At 37.4% G+C, this 23296-nt stretch overlaps 3 protein-coding genes and 1 pseudogene across 4 annotated transcripts in view; 2 read left to right on the top strand and 2 right to left on the bottom strand.

The window, feature by feature from the left end:
* Positions 1-9856, bottom strand: foxj2 (forkhead box J2). Of its 2 annotated transcripts, none has more exons than XM_016230570.1 (10): positions 9602-9856; positions 8998-9317; positions 6955-7029; positions 6718-6795; positions 6543-6638; positions 5401-5554; positions 4994-5269; positions 4814-4915; positions 1032-1400; positions 1-833 (listed from the first exon to the last, which is right to left on the bottom strand). In XM_016230570.1, exons 2-10 carry the CDS (start codon positions 9301-9303, stop codon positions 730-732), a joined length of 1560 nt encoding a protein of 519 aa, XP_016086056.1. In that variant the 5' UTR covers positions 9304-9317; positions 9602-9856; the 3' UTR covers positions 1-729. The 2 variants fall into 2 exon arrangements, with proteins under 2 accessions (XP_016086056.1, XP_016086055.1); XM_016230569.1 differs by having other exon boundaries at positions 2-833; positions 6715-6795.
* Positions 9857-11278: 1422 nt separating this feature from the next.
* On the bottom strand, positions 11279-13333 carry LOC107549442 (isochorismatase domain-containing protein 2-like; annotated as a pseudogene).
* Positions 13334-15837: 2504 nt separating this feature from the next.
* On the top strand, positions 15838-18128 carry LOC107549441 (splicing factor U2AF 65 kDa subunit). Its single transcript, XM_016230510.1, has 6 exons — positions 15838-15859; positions 16781-16932; positions 17135-17251; positions 17336-17474; positions 17600-17679; positions 18123-18128. Exons 1-6 carry the CDS (start codon positions 15838-15840, stop codon positions 18126-18128), a joined length of 516 nt encoding a protein of 171 aa, XP_016085996.1.
* Positions 18129-18637: 509 nt separating this feature from the next.
* The window catches only part of LOC107549474 (voltage-dependent calcium channel gamma-6 subunit-like), an 11179-nt gene continuing 6520 nt past the window's right edge, over positions 18638-23296 (top strand). The window contains exons 1-2 of the mRNA XM_016230568.1: positions 18638-19175; positions 21110-21888. Coding sequence (XP_016086054.1) covers positions 21531-21888 — 358 coding nt within the window. The 5' untranslated portion in view covers positions 18638-19175; positions 21110-21530. The remainder of the gene's footprint in view (positions 19176-21109; positions 21889-23296) is intronic.

Here is a 23296-nt window from a genome sequence, read left to right as displayed (position 1 = left end):
TTTATTTTGTTTTTAATTGAAGACAGAAGACATTGGCTCTCTAAGGAGATTTGCTATGTGACAAAGTGTAATAATATAAAGCAATAAATGTCATAATTGATTTCAGTCAAAATACACCCATATGTATTTCCATAATATACCTCAGTGTACTGTTAAACTGCATTTATCCTCCCACAAATTGTTAGTGTACATGCAATTTGTTGAAAAGGTGCAATTTAAGATTGTCTTTGGTCAAAAAGTTCTTTCAATAGCTATTAAATTGACTAAAGTGTCAGGAAAGCCTCTATCAACATTCAGCAAAAACTGAGCCATTGTCAATTGGCTAAGGTTTTGGAAGTGCTAATGCTATTTACATTGTAATACGCTGACATAAAAGGCAGCCTGGCGTGGATCGATCCACCCCAACCTTCAAGGTCTGGAGCAGTTCAGGAACAAACATGATAAATATTTTGCATTGCAAGTTTTGGTTAACCTCACAATTTGGTGCTGGCTATTATTATTCTCCAGCACTTCAACATGCAGTTGACTATAGCAGCAACACTGTGCCATAACAACCAAAGGAAACAAACAGCTGAATGATGATCATTGTTACGATGGTGCTGCTTTTGTTCCACATATAAATGAAACAAGATGAATGAGTTAGCCTCACCTCCTTTTTGACAGATACTCGTGCCTTTTCTCAATAATTGGCTCATGTTTTCTTTACGGTGTATTTATCTGCAAACAAAATTATTCAATCAAAGAATCCCAGTCGAAATCATCCTGGATTTCCTCACTGTTGACTTTCTTCAAGTGTGGACGTCCTGTTGGGGTCAGGGGTTGAGTTTGAAGTGCTGTATTAGGAGAATGAGTAAAAACAGTTAAAACGTTCTCCAAAACAATATCTTGATGTTCTACAGAAGTCATGGAATGGTTTGAAACTACATTGGGGTGAGTAATCAAATGACAGAATTTAAATTTTTGGGTGAACTATCCCTTTACGTTTAGATGCACAGTGGTCCTGTAAGGATTTAAGGGGTCTGTTGACGTACCGTTAGGAGTCAGAGGCTGGCTCGTGGTGGGCTGCAGCCCCAGGGATCTCTGTGCTGTCTGGTTCTGGGTGTGAGGAGTCAGGCTTCTCCTAGGACTTTGGAGGGGAGATTCACCAGTGCCAGGAGGGAGCTGAGAGGAGTAGATGAGTGGAGAGGGTTGAGTTAAACTAGCCAGGCTGGGAGGGTTAGTGGGCGGCATATTCATAGGAGGTGGGGCCATTTGTCCGAAAGAGGAGGGGCCACCAGAAGATGAACTAATGAGACCCTTCTGAGTGAAGAAACGGTTGAGTGAATCACAGAGCGAGGTGAAGAGCGTCGAATCCAAAGCCCAGTCACAGAGCTCAGCCTGCCGCATGCTCTCTACCAGGTCTGCAAGAGAACAACATAGATAGAAACAATTAATTACAGTGATGTACAGTAGTTTTGTAGTATTTTGAATGCATTCATAAATTAACAAACCTTTAAGAGACATTACACACTGATTATGTTCAGAATTTTTGCATGTCTATTCAATGAGGACGGTGTTCATTTTAATAAACTGGTCCAAAAAATGCAACCATTAATTATCCTTTTTTCAGCAAAATAAATATTTAGGTAAATAACACTTCCCACACTTTATGACCAATGAATTTCCAAAATTCTTCCAGGCCTTTTTTTAAAAGTTGTTTGTGACAACAGTCACTTATATTCACTAAGGCTGTATTTATTTAATCGAAAATACAGTAAAAGCTTTAATATTGTAACATGTTATTTTAAATTGTTATGTATTTGAATATATTTTAAAATGTAATTTATTCCTGTGATTTATTCCTGGATATCTGCTATGGTTTCATCTTCGCTTCCTTCCCTTAAGCAGTTAGCATCTCTTGATGCTAACAGTGCTACTGATACTTTCTGCTCCACTCTTACATCTAGCTTAGACCCTGTCTGCCCCTTGTCTTCCAGGCCAGCCCGTACCACCCCTTCTGCCCCTTGGCTGTCTGATGTTCTCCGTGAACATCATTCTAAGCTCAGGGCTGCTGAAAGGGTGTGGCGCAAATCAAAAAATCCTACTGACCTTAATGTGTATCAGTCAATCCTCTCTTCCTTTTCTGCTAATGTCTCCACTGCTAAAAGGACATACTATCATAACAAAATTAACAATTCGTCTAACTCTTGCATGCTCTTTAAAACATTTTCCTCTCTCCTTTGTCCTCCTCCTCCATCAACTCTTAACAGCTGACGACTTTGCCACGTTCTTCATTAATAAAATTAAAACCATCAGTGCAATTTTCCACACCACAATCTGTCAAGCACATCTTACCAGCAAACATACACTCGTTCACAACCTCTTCACTCTCTGAGGCAGAAGTCTCCAAACTCATCCTTTCTAATCCCCCTACTGCTTGCCCGCTTGATTCCATCTCATCTCCTTCAAGCCATTTCTCCTGCAGTTGTACCTGCACTCACTCTCATCATTAACACATCTCTTCACACTGGTGTTTTTCCTTCAGCATTTAGACAGGCTCGTATAACTCCACTTCTTAAGAAACCCACCCTTAACCCACCCTTCTTCCTTTCATTGCAAAAACACTTGAACGAGCTGTGTTCAACCAAGTTTGCCTTCCTCACACAGAACAACCTCCTCGACAGCAACCAGTCTGGTTTCAGAAGTGGACATTAAACCAAGACTGCCTTGCTCTTAGTTGTTGAAGCCCTAAGACTGGTAAGAGCGGATTCCAAATCTTCAATACTTATCTTGCTGGATCTGTCCTCTGCTTTTGACACGGTTAACCACCAGATCCTTCTGTCAACCCTATTGGCAAAGGGCATCTCAGGAACCGTACTCCAGTGGTTTGAGTCTTACCTCTCAGATAGGTCCTTCAAGGTATCTTGGAGAGGTGAGGTGTCCAAGTCGCAACATCTAACTACTGGGGTGCCTCAGGGCTCAGTTCTTGGACCACTTCTCTTCTCTGTCTACATGGCATCACTAGGTTCTGTCATTCAGAAACATGGCTTTTCATACCACTGCTATGCTGATGACACTCAACTCTACTTTTCATTCCATCCTGATGATCCGACGATAGCTGCTCGCATCTCAAGTTGTCTAACCTCAGCAGACCTTCAACTCAGCCTTGCTAAGACAGAACTGCTTGTGGTTCCATCAAACCCATCGTTTCATCACAATTTCACCATCCAGTTAGGCACATCAACCATAACTCCTTCAAAAACAACCAGAAACCTTGGAGTTATGATTGATGATCAGCTGACTTTCTCAAACCACATTGCTAAAACTGCCCGGTCCTGTAGATTTGCTTTATTCAGCATCAAGAAGATCAGGCCCTTTCTGTCAGAACATGCTTCACAACTCCTTGTTCAAGCTCTTGTTCTGTCCAGGCTGGACTACTGCAATGCTCTCTTGGCAGATCTTCCAGCCAGTTCTATCAAACCTTTACAATTAATCCAAAACGCGGCAGCAAGATTCATTTTTAATGAGCCAAAAAGAATGCACGTCACACCCCTGTTTATCAATTTACACTGGCTACCAATAGCTGCTTGCATAAAATTCAAGGCATTAATGTTTGCCTACAAAACCACCACTGGCTTTGCACCCCTTTACCTAAATTCATTACTTCAGACTTATGTGCCCTCTAGAAGCTTGCATTCTGCAAGTGAACGTCGCTTTATTGTGCCATCCCAAAGAGGCACAATATCACTTTCACTGACTTTTAAATTAAATGTTCCCTCCTGGTGGAATGACCTGCCCAACTCAATCCGAGCAGCTGAGTCCTTAGCCATCTTCAAGAATCGGCTAAATCACATCTCTTCCATCTTTATTTGACCCTCTAACTCTAGCACATTCTATTCTAATTCTATTCTTTAAAAAAAACTTGTCCCTTTTAGACTTGCACTCTATTCATTTACTGCTTGTTTTCTTTTCTTTTTTAAACTAACACTAGCTTTTTGTATTCTGTCGGTTTTCTTTTTATTTATTATACAATTAACAAACGCAAAAAAGGCCTCTAACACTAGCTTGCTCTAATCTTTTTATATTCTATCTGTTTTCTTTTTATTTATTCTAGAATAAAAAAAAACTTGCTACGTGTACTGCATTAAGTTAACTGAGACTTGTTATAGCACTTGCATTTCATTGATCTTTTGTTGATTTTGATTGCTTCCATTGTCCTCATTTGTAAGTCGCTTTGGATAAAAGCAATTGCTAAATTACTAAATGTAATGTAATGATGACAAAGCTGAATTTTCAGCATCATTACTCGAGTCTTCAATGTCACATTATCCTTCAGAAATCATTCTAGTATGCTGATTTAGTGCTCAAGAAACATTTATTATTATGACAGTTGTGCTGCTTAATGTTTTTGTTTGCTTATTACATTTCAATTTATATATAATGTAAAATAGAGGTTTTCCAGGACAGTGCAAACCCTGTAGATTAATTAAAGTGTTGTTTTAGCAGTTCAGCGTTAAGTGTAAGTGCATGAGTATTAATATTATAAGTTAACATCCTTATAAATATGTATTTAAAAAGATATTAATGGTTTTAGAAATTAGCTATGTTTTGTTTGTTGCATGTAGTGTAGCAATTTTCTACCAAATGGTAGTGTGACTGCTTTTAGTTTGAAGTATAAGAAGATTGCAACTTGGCAAGTTACAGTTTCAAAATAGCTTCACAACAGTGGAAAATACTGCTTGTGGATGCACAAATTCCAAAACGGTCACTTTGAAACTAAAATGTAACTCCAGAGCGAAAAGTGAAAGCATGTAGACTACAGCTGAGTACTGACCAGGGTGACTGGTGAGATCAATGTTAGCCCAGTCCAGACTACTAGCAATTCTGAAACTCTCTCTCAAAGAGTCAGCGTTACTGAACCAATCTGCAGGAACAGCTGAAGGAGAGAGAGAGAAAGAGATGTTTAGGACACTCGTATCCCATCAACACATCACCACTGAGCAGTTATACTCACCATTATTGTGCAGCAGCTTATCAGGCTCAGTGTTGGTGTTTGGATGAATGTTAGAGTTCTGGTTTGGGTTTAGGTTGTGGATAAAACTAGAGTTAGTATTGGGTGTATTTGGGTTGAAGTTGCCGTTGGTATTGAGGTTTGGGTAAAGAGTAGGATTGGGGTTGGTGTACTGGTTCATATTAGAGTTTGGACAGGGGCAGGGGGAGAGAGGAGGCAGGGTAGGTGTGTGGAGCGGTGTACTGTCATGGGTTAGTCCATGTAAATTGGTAACGTCCGCTATGAGAGAGAGTGAGAGAGAGAGAATGTGAATCATTAAACACAACTAAACTGACACATCTTACACCGACTTGATTCTGAATCAAAATAAATGATAAGCCAAAAGGAAAAGAGTGGCATAATAGATTTACTTTGTGAGGTGACTCTCTCTGTCACAGAGCGACAGAGGGACTGGAAGGAATTGTACAGATCTGGCAAGTTCAAATCAGCAAAGGAGAATCGAAGAGAGGGATCAGCATGAGGGTTCGAAGGAAGAGATGTAGGTACTGGGATGTTTGGACGTTGCTGTGGAAATTTAATTTGCAGAGATTCATTTGAGAGTTATTTAGATAAACAATGTAATATACTACTTAAAAGAATAGTTCAGCCAGAAATGAAAGTTCTGACATTATTTACTCATCCTCACACCCAAACTCCAACTTATTTTCTTTCATGAAGCACGATTCAAATTTTCAATTCGAATTTAAAGGGATAGTTCACCCAAAAATGTTATTATTTTCTCACCATCATGTTATTCCAAACCTGTATAGGTTTCTTTCTTCTGTTGAACAAAAAAGCCAGTTAATTTCCATTATGACACAACACAATCTACCAAAAAGGAAATTATCACAGCCATGTCAAGCGCAAATTGGGTTAAGAAGACATGTTTTTGTGTGGCGTCTGAAAGAGAAATTTCTACAATTGCATAAGGTCAGCTGAAAAAGTAATTGTGTCTGTGACTGCTAATTTTTTGCTGCGTGTCTTTAGTAAATATTGACAGTAATTTATTTTTTAATCTCAAAAGAGGGTTTGTGCTTGCACAAGCTATTAGTAAACTGGTGCTAGCTCCTAAGTTGACATCTTTAGAATATGGCACCTCTATTTGATGTCAATGTTGGTTACGTTATATAGAAACAATGACATTAATGGCATCTAAGCACCCTTTTTGTAGTTCATACAACTTTAAAGTTGGCACCTATTTTGTAAATGCATAGTATAGATTTTAAATACCATAGATAAAAATAATACCATACAGGTTTGGAATGACATGAGGGTGAGAAAATGATAACAGAATTTTAATTTGAACTATTCCTTTGAGATGATGCATGCATTTATATTCACTATAAATGAAAGTAATCATTTATAGTGTCTACCAGTTTACAAAGTCTACCAGTCACTAGCTTTCTTTTGTTTACCACACACTCTCATTTCCTCATTCTTAGACCTCAAGCTCTGCTATAAGAGGATCTTAATCCTTAATAGAAATAGAAAAGCAGAAGAAATGACTTTGAACCTTGCAAGGAGGGGGAGAGAACGTGCTTTTGGTGTCTGGCTGAGGTGGGAGGGGCTCTGCATGACAGACAGGCACTTGGGCCACTGAGAATGGAGCCTGAAAGAGAGATGTCGGTGAGTGAAATACTAATCTCACAGATGTGATGAATATACTTCATGTGACGTACTCTTACCTCCTCCTCTTTAGGATAAGGACGTTTGACTCCCCTGGGTTGAGTTGAGTTAGGCGGTACATCCATCGTCCAGTATGAGCCCTAAAACAGGTGATTATTTTAGCTTCAGTATTAGTAAGCAACAAAGTGGATTTGAGAGTGTTATAACAGTTTAAATAGTTAGTAGCATGACAGTAATAATCTTTCCTATTTAAAATGAATAAACCTTAGATATATAATAAAATCATTTTGCTACATCACCTTCCCAGGATCGCTCTGTGGTCGAGGAACTTTCCGGAAACATTTATTGAGGGACAAATTGTGTCGAATTGAGTTCTAAGAGACAAAACAGAAATGTGTCTGTACATACATATGTATTTGACATGCATTACTATGCAAAGGTTTTGGGTCAGTTAGCTTTTTGGTAACACTTACTTAAAGACTTTATGTATAATCCACTGTAAAGGTTATTAAAGGGTATAATGCATTTATAATTATTAATAATGTGTGTTGAAATACATTATATCTTGTCGTAAATACTTATAACCGAATTTAAAATGCATAGTGTAACAATGAATTGATAAGTGTTATAATGTATTAACTGTGGTTATTTGTCAGAATCTTGAAAAATGCATTTGTCACAACGTGCCTACTGTGTAGGATTGAGGAGTGCGGAGCGACGGGGAATAACACCAGGAGCAATCTTTTATTCATCCAAGTAAAGACTCAATAGCAGGAATACACGCGTAGCACAGGGGTTTGATGTTAGACACGGACAGGAAACAAGGGGCAGAGCACACTTTATATACAGAACTAAACGAGGGGAACTAGACGAGACACACCTGAAATCAATGAACATAATCAACACCGGAGAAACTGGGTCATGGGAGCACATGGGGAGCAAAACACAAGACACGGAACAAAGGGGCAGTCCAAGGGCGTGACAGCATTATGGTTTCCACAAAAATATTAAGCAGCACAACTGTTTCCAACATTAATAACAATAAAAAAGTGTCTTGAGCAGCAAATCAGCATTTTAGAATAATTTCTGAAGAACACTGAAGACTGGAGTAATGACTGCTGAAAATTCAGCTTTGCCATCACAAGAATAAATAACATTTTATGAGTCATTTGAATCATTTCCTAAAATCGTTTTTTAAACATGTCCAGATTCCTCAGATAATCAGCACCACTTCCAGTTAAAGAGCATCACATATAATTTAGCTTTAATCGTGAAGTAGAAGAGATTGCATCACATTTCCTGTAAAGTATCACTACACACCTACAAACTGTAATTTCACATTGACAGAAAATCTGTTATAAGTCTGTGTGATGAATCATATACAAATTTTATGTACGCAATAATAAAAAGCAGTCTGTTCACTTTGACACCTTTTGACCGTATGATATGATGCAAAAACTCTCCCCAGAAATTCAAGTCAGTGTTATATCTATCAAAAGAGAAACTGAGCCACTGGACAGAAGAAAAGGCATGTTTACTTGCTCCATGGGCTCAGTGAGATTCAATCAGGGCTCTGAAATCCAACAACTATCAAAGTCAATAGTCCTTAAAAAGGGCCAAGATCCCAAAAACATAAAAAAAAATTAAAAAATTGTATGCTGAAAAATTATGAAATGTTAAACTGTTAAATTGAAATGCCTAAAATCTACATTGCATCCATCAATGACATAAAAATGACCAGTTCTCTAAATGACTTAATAATACATTTTCCTCATACCTTCAATATACATCTTAATCATTATTTGAATGTTTTCAGTGTAGTATTTTTATATCGTGATTTATTAAATTATTACTTCATAAATATAATTGATATTTTTGGAGGAGTCAAAAATATTCATTAAGTTTTTTGAGGGGTTGCACCACATGACATTTTACAACCTGAACTAACCTTGCCTTGCCAAAAAGACAAGATGGTCAAATTATTTAATATTTTAAAATGACAAAATGTACATTTTTGCTAGGAAGTAATTTAAGATAATATTATGCCATAAAGTTTTCTTTTCAAGTGTTGCTTTCCTTTAATGAGTTTTTTTTCTGTATTATGATACCAGGAAGGTTGTATCATCCTGACATGTTTAACTCTGTGATTGACCCTAATATACAAAAGAACTGCTTTCAGCTACATTTATATTTCACAACAGTTGCTTTCTAGACTTGTTTAATAAATCAATAAAGGTGTAAATCCAAACCACAGGCCCAGTTCGAGCACAACTGCATACACAACTCTGCCTCAATGCACTATTTAGCACAAGGAAGTGGTCATGTAGTGGTCTGGCCTTTACCTTCCATCCTCTTCCTGCTCTGCTGTAATAAGGAAATGTATTGCTGATCCATGTGTAAATATCATTCAAACTCAGCTTCATTTCAGGAGCAGAACTTATCGCCATGGCTATCAGAGTGGCGTAGCTGTGAGGGGGTTTCACTTTGGAATTGGAACCAGGGGACGGTGTCGGTATGGGAGGGATGCCCTTCTCTCGTCCTCGTTCTTTTTTTCGCTCCACTCTTTCTTTCCCTGATTGCAAAGTGCTGATTCCCAGCTGAGGAAGCCAGTCAATGCTGGTCAAACTAGAGTCCAGTTCAGAAGTCATGCTGAAGGGGAGATCTGAGGTGCAGAGAAAACAAAACATTATGTAATACGGTGTGTTAACCCATGCAGTCCAGCTAAACTGTGAAACCAAGTCAACAATGCCATACCATATATTTAAAAGTGTGTAGTTATCCCAATCTTAATTTAAAAGTTTGACAAACAAACATAGGCTATACTTAAAGTATTAGAGTTACTGCACACTGTATGGATCAAATGTTGGATACACTTTTAGGTCTAATATTTCGAAAATAGCCTACTATAAGAGAGTGTTTAAGTATAAAAGATGAGAGAAAACATACCTCTGTTGTGTCAAAGGGCCACAGGTTTCACGCGGTGGTAATTTTTAATGCTGTCATCTGTTGCACAGAGGCATCTGAGGGATCTCCGCAAACGTTTGTTTATCCTTCTTCTTTCTTGTCTTGTGTTTATCGCTGCATTCGTTCGCTACCTGAAGCGCCTAAGTTAACACGTTTTGTATGAAATTTCTGTTTGGGAGAAGAAAAAACAGTCGGAAAAAGTTCTTGCCTTTCTTTCTCTTTCTCCCTCCCGTTCTGCCTGCGTTGAACGTCACACACTCCACCCTCTGTTCGACATTTGAGAAGTCGGTGTGTTTCTCCTCCTCTCTGTCGTTCTCTCCTCCTCTCATGGCTGCACTTGTAGTGTTTTACTGTTGAGTAAGTTCCTGTTTCTCTGCTGAAATAGGAGAGGAGTGGAGCACCAGGCGGGAACCCGCTGTAATAATTTCCATTCAGATTTTCTTGGTCCTATGACACAGTGATCTTTGCATCCTGGTGGATTTCACACTTGGCACACAACAAGTAATGAAGCAGTGAGGAAAAAATAACAAACGTTACTTAGGCTATCACACATATCAACGCCATATGCATAATCAAGAGGCTTAAGCGTTATTCTTATTTCATAAAAATGAATGTACCGAATACAATCATATGGTAATGATTTACAGTAAGGTTTTATGCATTAATATCACTTTACTTGTAAGTTAACAATAAAGGACACATTTACTTTTTTCGTTTTAATTTATACATATAACACACATTAAAGTTGTATGTTAAAATATACATTGTTAACTCTTTATGATCAAACATAAAATAATCATGAAAAATAATATAATCAAATTAAAATTAAGCTTGATTAATAAATGTGATAACATTTTAAAGTGAGTTTTCATTTGTTAACATTAGTTAACAGGAACTTACAATGAAAAATACTTCTAAAGCATTTATTAATCATAGTTAATGTCACAAATCAGGCCTCGGTGGCTCTCTCCGACGAGTACTAACGTTCATGGACTACATTTCCCATACACCCCGTACCTGGGACTGATTACTGGCACAGGTGTTTCCCCTTAGCTTCCCCATTTAAGCAGCTCCTAGACTCTCGGTATTCGTGAAGTCTTGTATTGCCCCGCCTACATTTCTGAGCGTTTATCCCCTGTCTTGAGCTCTCTTGTGTATTACCTTGGACTGTTACTACTAGTGTGATTCTCTGCCGCCTGCCCCGACCCTTGCTCTGCCTCTGTTTACTCTCCTGGATTATCCCTGCTGTTCGTGACGCTGTTGTTTGATTACTGCCTGTTCAACTCTGCCTTTGATTGAAATAAAAGCTGCAAATGGATCCGCACGCCTCTGACTCCTCGTTACAGTTCATGTTAATTGTTACTTTACTAATACATTATAAAAATCTAAAGGTGTATTTGTTAATATTATATAACGGACCTTAGCTAACACTAACTATCAATGGAAAGTTATTTTTGTATTAACTAACATTAACAAAGATGAATAAATTCTGTAACAAATGTATTGCTCATAGTTAGATAACGCATTAACTAATGTTAACATGCAGAACCAAAAGCGTTACCAAAAATTTGTAGATTTGTAGAACCATTTGAAACATTTTCAAATTTCAAATATCTGTGTTTTTTGGATGTTATTTTATTTGAATACACAAATGCTCAGATGACTCTAACAGGTTCAGAAAGCAGTTTGTGCTGATTTCTAGTAATTGATGTGATTATGTCTGCAGGGTGTGGTGTGTGACTGGCCCTACAGAGAGCTGAAGAAGGCCAGCAGGCCTGTATCAGGGGAGGGGTGAGCCAAGAGCTTCTGGATCTGTGTGCAAAAAATGAAGGAGGACAGGTCAGAACATGAACACAACAATAGCTGAATGCAGACTTAATCACTACAAAATCCCAACCACCTCAGCAGCTCCTCATACAGACACAAACAAACCTTCAACCAGGGCTAAGAAAACCCTTGCTGAATCATATGATTTCCTCAAGGTCTTATAATAAGCGACAGCTCATCCCAAAAGTCAAAAACCCATCTTTTTTTTTTCTTTAGCTGAACACAAAAAGAGATGTTTCATAAAATATCCAAGCTCTTTTCTTAACAATAAAAGAAAAAAAGGAATTAGTGCTGTCAAACCTAAAAATGTCCAAATAAATAAACATAAATGTGGCCAAAGCAACATTTGTGTTATATTCCTTCTGTCAGCTTTGTGTTAAATATACATTAAAATGTAACATTCTTAAATGTAAAAGATCCTAAATTTAAATATATATTTTTTTTAATTCAAGAAATTTAAACTGTATATATTTCCATTTTACATTTCTTGAATAAAAAATAAGAAAATTTACATATAAATTAATAATATACAAATTGTGATCAGATGGATTTAGAGTGCTGTGAGATAATGAAAGAATGCATTTTAGGTTTAAAAGAGTTACAATATGGCTGACACACAGGTCAACAGGTACCTCTTTAAAGTTGGGGTGCTTGGCATCCTGCACTAGTTGTAATAAAACTCTCTCTGTAGTGGTGAGAAACGCCCCACTCTGCTTCAGTCGTAACAAAAAGACGATCTGTCTGACTGAAAATGACAGACAAATATGTATAGAAAACCCTGAGAATCACTGCCTCATAGGACACAGCAGATTCTACACAACCATCTCAACAAATAAACATATATCTGTAAGCAAACACTGTAAAATCCCTCCTGTTTCTATAGACCTTTAGAAAAAAGCTTATAGATGCCATCCATCAATTGACCTGAGTTTGTGTTTGAAAAGATGTGGGTGTGAGTCAAGATAAGGTATGTAAAAGTCTTGTATTTGCAATGATCTAAAGAGAATTTTCGAGAAGAGACGGCATCTGCTACGATATGAACCTCCATGCCTCGCTCCAGGAGATCATAGGTTGTGCACTACAGCAGAATAAGAACCTTAAAGATCACGATCAGGAGATAAAGGTGTGGCTGATAGTAAAAAAGTGTCATGGCACCAGTTTAAACAGCCATGTGATGTTACCGCAATGCACGCTTGAGCCTCGATGCCACATAATATGACCTGCTGAGGGTCTCCCGGGCTTTTGAGTGAGCTCTCCACACTCTCCGTCAGCATGGAGAAACTGGTCTTTGTATGAGACTTCAAGCCCTCGGCCCCCAGCTCAGGAACAGTGGGACCCAAACCTTTAGGGTACTGCTCGGTTAAAATCTGAGGGATGCTTAAGATTAGACATGCCTGGAAGTGAAAAATTATTAATACTATGTTAATATTAAAAGTCGTGGCCTAATGGTTAGAAAGTCAGACTCGTAACCCTAAGGTTGCAGGTTCGAGTCTCGGTACTGGCAGGGATTGTAGGTGGGGGGAGTGAATGTACAGCACTCTCTCCCACCTTCAATACCATGACTGAGGTGCCCTATAGCAAGGCACCGAACCCCCAACTGCTCCCTGGGCGCCACAGCAAAAATGGCTGCCCACTGCTCCGGGTGTGTGTTCACGGATTCCGAGTATGGGTTATCATACTTGGCCACATGTCAAAAAAATAAATAAAAAAGTTGCCATATTAAAGCCATATTAATAAAACTTAAATGGTTCTGATATTCCTCACATAACACATATGATCCTTAGTGGTCAAAACCAACTTAAGATAATAAGAATAACATTATTCTATTCGAATTAATGTATGATGTTTTGTTTCAATAATATTTTCATGGTACATAATTACCTGCATTACAGTTTGCATTAAATATATTTAGACATGATCAAAGACTACTTCATTGTGGAAGATTTGTAGATTGTATACCAAAAAATTGCTCTGTATTTTTTGTACGCCCTATTCATTTCCTATGAAGGTGTTGATTCTCTACCAGGGGGCCGGGGCCCATTAGAGGGCCTCAGAAAACTTCCATGTGACCCAAATAAGTTTTAAAATGATTTCAGTTTAGTTATATTTACATAATCTTAAATGAAATAGTAAAACACTAAAAATAAAGTTGTACAACATTTTGTTTTATCACAACACATGTAAGTACCAGCAGTACTTATTAGTTTATTGGCAATGAAAGCAAAAATGTTAAGAGCTACTGCAGTAATACTTTTTTTGTGTGACTAAACCGTATGAGTGTCTGACTGTGCCACCTAAATGAAATTAAAATAAAATGTTTAATGAAAATAAATACTATGTCTAAAAACGCTGCCATTGGGTTTCGAGACACTGTCCTTGTACCAACAATAGTGAAAGTATGTAGGCAGTTCTCTAATGCCCTGCATATTAATAATACATTGAATCTTTCCTACTTACACACAGATTGCAACTGTCATACTGCGCTGATAAAAGAGTTCAATGGTATTCAGAGGCCGATATGGGGGAGTCGCAGACCGCAAAGATCAAGTGAAGACTAACCAGGTCACCGTTACCCGTGTGTATGTGCTTTAAAGTGTCCACCCACTGCTCTTATTGGTAAAACTGTTGTTAAACTCTAGTGAAGTTTATATGGTAATGAGTAAGCCGTGTATAACACCAACAGAATCATAAATAACATAAAAGACAGCAGCACATAAAATGCAGAGAAGACGACTCGTTACAGCACAAATGTATATCTTAATATCTACGTGTGCCCTTGAAATAAATACACACACACACATATATATATATATATATATATATATATATATATATATATATATATATATATATATATACATAGAGAGAGAGAGATAGTGTTAATTTTTTGTGTTAAATGTCTATTTAAATGTGATCGCTGAATTTGAACAAAACATTTTCATGAACGGATTCAAAAGAATCGAGCCTCTAGACTGAATCAAAACCCCCTGCCGTTAGGGGACACAGTCAGATACAAAACAATACAGCCTAGTTTATTCAGTTATTGTTTGTAAAGAACATGTGCATTTATATGTTATGATTTTAAATGCACATACACGTTCCTGAAATCACCAGCTGTAATAAATACCCTTTAAAATCTAATATATTTGAATAGCTTAAAATTGTAAAGTTGACCCGGAAGTGTTTGGGAGTGGCCGCTGACCTTAGCGGGTGCACTCTCACGGCCTTGGCGTTTCAGAGATTTTGTGGGAAATAGAGGCTGTGCTTTACGTATTTGGACTTTATATGGAATAAAAAGGTCCCCAGGTTACATAAAGCATATCTACAGAGACCCAAGTCACTGGGAGGTCTGGCATTACCTAATCTGAGGTTCTATTATTGGGCCACCAATATTAGAGCCTTAAAATGTTGGCTTTATTATAAGAATTTAGAGCCTCTTCCCCCATGGCTTATGATGGAGGCAAATTCCGCAAAACCCAACTCACTGAATGCTTTAGTACATTCTCCCATTCTATCTTCTACCTCACCCTTTTAATTCGCGCCCGCGAGCATACGCGTGTGAAGTGCAGACGCAGCTGCGGGCTACTTTTAAACTGTTGCCACGGGTTATAATGCAAGTTAACGGTTCTAAATTCACATTAAACCACAGCTTCATGGGTTTTTTGCTCTGATTTATTTTAGATTTTGTGTTGGTATTGGTATATTTTGCATGCTAGTGATTGGAATCGATCCCTTGACGTGATTGGTTATTGGTTTGTGACGTAGCAAACCAAGGGCTGTTTCAAACCATATTTCTGGGTCAGCCTTTGGGAAACTACAGTTTTAAGGAGAAAATACACAGCAATGGTGTTGATTAATAGATTGGTACATGGTTTGTCTAAAAGCTTATTAAAACACCACATAGACAAATAAACAACATAAAAAACTTGATTTTCACTACAGGGGTACTTTAAGATTTGGGCTCAGTTTAAGTGCTTCTTTGGATTACAGTCATTCTCAATCTATGCTCCGATAGCCAGTAATCATGTTTTTTCTCCCTCTCTATTGGACAGTGGCTTTTTATCTTGGTCTAGTTGTGGCATTAACTCGTTCCATGATTTATATATTGATGGCACTTTTGCTTCTTTTCAACAGCTTAGAGAGAAATTTTCACTTCCAAAGCAGCATTTTTTCAGATACTTACAAATTTGTAGTTTTGCTCGTGCCACTTTTTCAAATTTTCCTCTCCTGCCTAATGATACTCCTTTGAATAGTTTTTTCATTCCGACTTGTACTTTAAAAGGCCTAATCTCGCAAATCTACTTTCAAATCCATAGCCTATGTCCTGAGTCTTTAGACTCCATTAGGGCTCTTTGGCAAGATGATGTGGAAGAGGAGCTATCAGATGAACTATGGGAAAAGATCCTCAACAGGGTATACGGATCATCTATATGTGCCAGACATTCACTTATTCAGTGTAAAGTTGTGCATCGTGTCTATTTTACAAAAGCTAGATTGGCTAGGATTTATGAAGGTGTTTCTCCAGCATGTGACAAATGTTGTCAAATTCCGGCAAACCTATATAATTATTGGACAAACATTTTTGAAACTTTATCATTTATTACAGGGGAAAGAATTGAACCGAATGCTCTCACTGCTATGTTTGGAATTTGCCCCTCTGTACCATCCTTGTCATTTCTTAAACAGGATGCCATTGCCTTTGTTACTCTGTTGGCTAGGAGACTATTATTGCTGAACTGGAAATCTAAAACGCCCCCTTCACATTCTCGTTGGTTATCAGATGTTCTTTATTTTATTAAATTAGAAAAGATATGATTGTCCCTCAAGAAATGCTCAAATAAGTTTGGAAAGCTGTGGGGCCCCCTCTTTCAGTATATTAAAGAGAATGGTTCTTTACTCAGTCCTGATAGTTGATGGGAAAGGAGTAAGGCTTGATTTCTGAAGGTTGTTTTACAAATCTCATAAACGGCTTGAATAACAGATTAATATTTATTTGTATATGTATATTTAATTATTATTAGTTCTTATTATTCTGACTGTGAATTGTTTGTTCATGTTTTTTTTATAGTTGCTTTATACCTTATTTTATTAGTATTGACACACATTGTGTTAATCATTGCTTTCTGTTTCTGTGTACACTCTTTTCTGTGTAGAAAATTAATAAAAAATAAAAAAAAGACTGGAGTAATGGTGCTGAAAAGTCATCTTTGCCTTAACACAAATTTAATTTTAAAATATTTTAAATTTGTAATATCACAATGTGGTTTCCTTAACGGTTGTGTTCATATGCCCAACATATGTCTAACATACTCATGAACCTTTCTTTGACTTCAGCTGCTGGTCAGATCCCGGCCACTGCTCTGCTACCCACAATGACCCCTGAGGGTCTGGCTGTGACCCCAACACCTGTTCCTGTTGTGGGCAGTCAGATGACTCGACAGGCCAGGCGGCTTTATGTCGGCAACATCCCATTTGGCATCACAGAGGTAAGATTCATTTTTATCATTGACATTCAGTAGTATGTGATTATCTTTCCTTCAACGTTATCATGAAATTCATGAATCCAGTATAATTTGGGCTGTCAACCATAAACTGGGGTACAACTGATTAATTTTGTTTAATGCTTAGCTTTTTTTTCTTACACAAGTTTGATTAATAGCATTGTATTCTGAATTTTTTTTTTTAAAGGAGTCTATGATGGACTTCTTCAATGCTCAGATGCGTTTGGGTGGCTTGACTCAGGCCCCAGGTAACCCAGTCCTTGCTGTTCAGATCAACCAGGACAAGAATTTTGCCTTTTTGGAGGTCAGTCTTCATTCAGAGTGGTAGAGCAAATTTTGAAGATCTTCTGGGAGCCTAATAATGTTATTTTTATGCTTGGCAATACAGTTTCGTTCGGTGGATGAAACGACACAGGCCATGGCATTTGATGGCATAATTTTCCAGGGACAGAGTTTAAAGATTCGTCGACCACACGACTACCAGCCTCTGCCAGGCATGAGTGAGAATCCCAGTGTCTATGTCCCAGGCACGTCTCTCTTTTGCTCCCCCAATTCTTGTACGCGCAATGTTTTGTTCTTTTCATTCAAAAGTTTAGTAGTTATTGACTTAATTTCGATCATTGTTGGTCACACTCTGGTTCTTTCTCTGTAGGCGTCGTCTCCACGGTGGTGCCTGATTCGGCCCATAAACTCTTCATTGGCGGTCTGCCAAATTACCTCAACGATGACCAGGTTTGTGTTAAAATGGCATTGTGTTCCATTCACTGACAGTCTGTTCATTGAAGGGACACCGAGTTATCCCTCTATTGGGCAGCGCTTTCAGAATCAGATCTGCCAATCTTTTTACATTTTATGCTTTACAAAATGAAATACAAAACCTTTTCATGCTCCACAGAACAGTTGCTTCTATGATTTTAAGCTCCCTTTTGTCAGTATGAAAAATGCATATACAGTGGTGCTTGAAAGTTTGTGATTTTTCTATATTTCTATATAAATATGACCCAAAAATCATCAGATTCTGAAATAAGACAAAAAAATACAATCAGACAAATGAGCCAAAAATATATATACTGTCATTTATTTATTGAAAAAAAATGATCTAGTGTTGCACATCTGTGAGTGGTACAAGTATTTGAATCTTTGCTTTCAATATCTGGTGTGACCCTCTTTTGCAGCAATAACTGCAGCTAAACATTTCTTGTAATTGCTGATCAGTCCTTCACAACAGTTTGAAGGAATTTAAGCCCATTCCTCAGTACTGAACAATTTCAATTCTGTAATATCCTGTGAACTGCTTGCTTCAGATACTTCCACAACATTTCAATTGGATTAAGGTTCGGACTTTTACTCAGCATTTCCAAAACATGAACTTTGTTCTTCTTTAACCATTCTTTAGTAGAACGACTTGTGTGCTTGGGGTCATTGTATTGCTTCATGGCCCACTTTCTCTTGAGACGCAGTTGGTAAATGAATAGTATTCTTTTATATTTTTCTTTGTTAAAGTTCAATGAAATAGTTCTTATAACTTTGGAGAGACAGAAATTCTGATCAACAAATGTTTTCTATTGATTTATGGAACGACTTTGAATGAACATCTACTAATGGATGGAGGCACATGTTCTGTTGGTTAATTAGTGAGCATCTTTCTGGCTTCATTATTTTCCACCAACTGGTTTTACAGCCAGTTCTCTTTTTTTCTCACCCTTTTTCTTTTTCTCACACCCCTCTTTGATTCAATGCCATCTATAACTTTCTAAGCTGCTCTATCAGCTGCTTTCTCTCGCCTTATGAACAGTCCTCTCTCTCTTTTCTGTCTTTGCAACTGTAACTCCCATGCTCTTAATGTCATTAACAGGTGCTTGTCCAAAATAGAAGCCTTGCCCATACAAACACAAACATCCGTGGATCAGCTGACATACATTCGATTTACTTTCCCACAGACGTGCAAAACTCACACTGACATAAACTGGAAAATGTCAAATCTGTCCATGCACAGATAAATACTCTTGCCTGAACCTTCTGCTTGGTGATTAAGCTGTCATACAGTCATACTGTCATACATAGTCTTTACAACTTGATTTCATGAGCCCCAGTCCCAGTTTTCTCCACCCTTCTTTTTTCTGTCCCTCTCTCTTTTTCTCTCTCGCTCTCTTTAAATCCCTCCTTCTCCTCCTCTCTCAGCTGAGTTTCGTGTATCTAGTCATCAGATCTGCACCCGCACAGAACAGGTCAGGATTCGATTGCTCTCACTGTTGCTAAAGCTTGATGGCTTTTCAATGCACTTGCTGCACACATGCATACTGTCATAGTTTAATAAAAATGTGACACAAGCCTTAAATTTAATTTAATAGGTTTGTTGTGCAGCTTATTAAAATATGGATGTATTGATAGAAGTATAAACGCATTATCTGCAGACTGCTATGGTTGTAACTGATTGTGTATTAACTCGATTTAAAAAAAAAAATGCATTCATAATTCAGTTTTTATTGCAGCAGATACCTGTTGAATATGTGACTTGATGTGTCAAGACTTTGTTTGCTTTTTTCTTGCTATTTGATACTCTACAAACATTTCGGCAGTTACGTGGATGTCATTTATTTTGCTGAGAAATGTTTATACATTGTTTCTGGATACTATATAGTAGACCTAATATGCAAATGTGGGGCTGAAGCCCAGTTGCTTTAAAATGATAATTGGTTTCTTCTATTCTGACTGCCAAAACGGTCTCGACTGAGATGTGAGCCCCTTGCTATGGGTGCAGATGTTTTCCTTTTGAGGCAAAAACTTGCAAATTATAGTGGATATTATAGAAGCGTAATGGTTGTGGTAATATAAAGAGCTGTGATGGAGATGATCGTAGTGGGTTAATTATAGCCTGTGTGTTACATTTCCAGATCGTGTTTAGTGTTTTGATAGTGTTGTATCTCAAATGACACATAATATGGCCCAAAAAACCTTTACTGAATATCTAGTTTGAACGCCGCACACCTTGAAACTCTCTGTCCATAGATCTAATAGTTCTCTGTACACGTAATGCTCGGGTATTTATGAGGCCTTAAAATGGCACAGATCAAACATGCTGGGCTAAAGTGGGCAGAGTTATGCGGGTATGTGTTGATATCTTGGAGTCGCATCTGGCATCGCTAATTCTTAGACAATGTGACCTAATCGTGACCTGTATTAACCTTCTCTGTAAGCTTACTGCCTGTTTGTTTACTCAACAGAGGACAAAGGTATAATTTTGTTTTCAAAGTATTAAAGGGGTAATTCACCAAAAATTGCAAAAGATGTCATTATTTACTCATTAAGCTTTTTCAAACCTGTACGAATTCTTTCTTCTTCTGAAAAAGATATTTTGAAGAATGTTGGTAACCAAACAGTTGCTGGTCCCCATTGATTTCCGTAGTATTTTTTCCATACTGTGGAAGCCAATGGGGACCGTCAACTGATTGTAGATCTCTGATAAAAGAAACTCGTACAGGTTTGGAACAACTTTAGGGTGAGTAAATGAGTAAACTTTTTCATATTTGGGTGGACTATCCCTCAAAAGCTGTTCTCTGTGCCACTAATAACTGGATTAGTTATGACCTTAAAGAGAAATAAAATTGTATTGAAACTGTCTTGTTTTCTAGTATAAAATATCAATGGAATTAAAAAAAAAAACAGTTTTCAAGATCTATACTCTAAAAACAAGACTTATAAATAATTTAATTAGACCTTTTAAAAACTAGTTCAATTCAAATTTTACTTCTAAATTAAAAGGTTTAATTTTTCAGGCTTGTGTCATGAATGAACATGAAATTACAATAAACAAAAGAATATTTTTGAATTAACATTGAAAATTAATAATTGCTGTTAAAAGTGGCTGTTTTGTTAATTCATGATAACTAATGTATGGCCTAATGCTAACAAATTCATCCTTGTAGTGTTCGAATTAAAACAGTAGAATTGAATTAAAATTACAATTGCTAATTAGAAGTAGCAAGCATCTTGAATAGTTTTTCTGTATACCATTGGCAAATTATTATTGTTTAACTAAATATTTAGTGACTAAAGGAAAAGATCAATTGTAGATTTCTGATAACTTTATCCTTCAGTCTTTCTGCTACTATTTATGTACTATGTGTTTTGAATTCTAGTCTTTTTTTCTTTTTTTCTGCAGGTTCATCAAAAAGAGGAATGTGTCGTCTTTTCACGGCTATATAAGGCTTCAATCCAGTGTCTCTCATCAAGTGGTTCTTTTCATCTACCCATTATTCCTGTCTAGTTTCTTATCAAACCTTCTCTCGTTTGTAGACGTCCGTTAATTCCCACTCTGCGCTCTTCAGAAATGACCCCCTGTCACATGAATTTCTTGCACGCTGGATTCCTTTTAAATCACAGAACATTGTAATTCACTATCATTTCCTGTTCCTTTTTGAGCTTTCTATTAATACACCTCTCTGCGTTCTCATTATCTGTCCATCTGTCTAACTCCAGACTAATGTCTCTAGTCTCCTGTTTTTTGCTTTAGTTTTGTTTGTCCCCTTTCTTGACTTTGCCTCTGGGAGTTTCGCCACTCATCTCCAAGCATTGTGGCTGCCATGTGGTCCAACTTATTTTTGCAGCAGGATGAGGACGGGAGAGCGGGTATGGCAGCTTTGGGTGGAGTTGGCAGTAAGAGTGGGCGTTCAGGTAAACGGTCGAGGCCCCCTCGAATGAGTGACAGCCAGGAAGGCAAGATCAAGCTGGCATTTTTCGTCGCTCTCATAGGCGTGACTCTGACGGTGCTTGGCATGGGCACAGAGTTCTGGGTGGAGCTATCCCAGCCAAAACACTTCAGGAACAACCAGACGTGTGAGATGGCACATTACGGCCTTTGGAAGTCATGCGTTCGCACGCTATGGGTGTCAGATATTGACCCAGAGAGAGAGAGCTGTGGACCTGCAGAACTGCCTGGAGGTGAGAGTACACACTCACACACCCACTGTCTATACTCCGAACAGAATACTACCACCATACTTCTCACTCTTTCTGCAGTATTTACTATGCAGATTTTCTGTACGCATAATATGCAATTATTATTTGGGTTATATTAATTATTAATATATTAATGCAAACAATTTTTTTTCCCAAGATATGATAATTGTACACTACTTGATAAATTAAACATGCAGCATAATGAGATCATGGACAATAATGTAGAATCATTTTGTTAAAAGCATTTCTTGTTGCTTTTGATAGTTTGATAGTTTTCTATTCTGAACACAGTCACCATATTACACACCCTACCAAACCAATGTGTCATTTGTTTGATTCCTGGGGAAACTGGAGGCTGAAATCATGAGATAAAAATACAAAATAATAAGGAACAATAAAGAAATGATAAGATTTACTAAATTAATTACCACAAATTATTTAGTTAGAGTTTAAGCTTTAACCATTTCATTTATTATTTGTTTATCATGTATTGTTGGAAATGTGAGCACATTATACAGCATAGTATAGCCGGGCATACGTATATTTATGTATCTGGGTTAGCAGGAGGAGCAGATCATGCATAATTATTTTTAAAGACACAAAGCAGCATTCAGCTCACATACAGTCAAAACCATGATGTTATTAATGACTTAACTTTTTGAGACGCTGCAATAGCTGCTTAGTTTACCGTGTTCTGGTTTGTGATATTCATCTTACCTCTCATATAACAACAGGCATGAACAGAGAGCCAGGGAATTTCGTTTGTAAGGCCCAGAGGACTGTGATGATGTCTCTTGTAACAGTGCCACTGGTGTGACTGCCAGCTCTGTTAAGGAACAGTTCCACTCTCTACTTGAACCTGTCATAACAGATCATTACATGACGCCCCTTTAGCTGAGACTGCAGAACAGCAACTTTTGGGCCAATTTTTTTCTGGCAAAGTGGGCAAGATTTACCCAATCCAGAGGAAATGCAACTGGTTTCTGCATCGATCGATATATTTCATACTGATAATGATAACAAAAAAATTATTAATAGTTTGATGCTGGAACCCTGTCATTATATAGAGATGCCTTGATTTCATTAGTTATGAATTCCATGATGCATTTTTAAGGGATCTGTTCAATATTACATTACCAGCTCTATGATGATCATATCTAGTGCAGCTCACAGCATTGACCTTATTTGACTGTGCGTGTATGTGCGAATACATGTATTTAAATTAGGCTGTCAAAATAATTTTGTACAATTAATATATATTTATTATTTATAGGCTACATTAGTATTTTTAAATCAATGTAAATATATAACACATTTAAATTATATTTATTTGTCTAATTATAAAACATGAAATTATATGTGTATATATATATATATATATATATATATA

This window comes from Sinocyclocheilus grahami, unplaced genomic scaffold (genome assembly GCF_001515645.1).
Source record: "Sinocyclocheilus grahami isolate Dianchi unplaced genomic scaffold, SAMN03320097.WGS_v1.1 scaffold373.1, whole genome shotgun sequence".
Lineage (NCBI taxonomy): Eukaryota > Metazoa > Chordata > Actinopteri > Cypriniformes > Cyprinidae > Sinocyclocheilus > Sinocyclocheilus grahami.
Note: the sequence above shows the minus strand (reverse complement) of the source record. Positions and strands in the feature narration are given on the sequence as shown.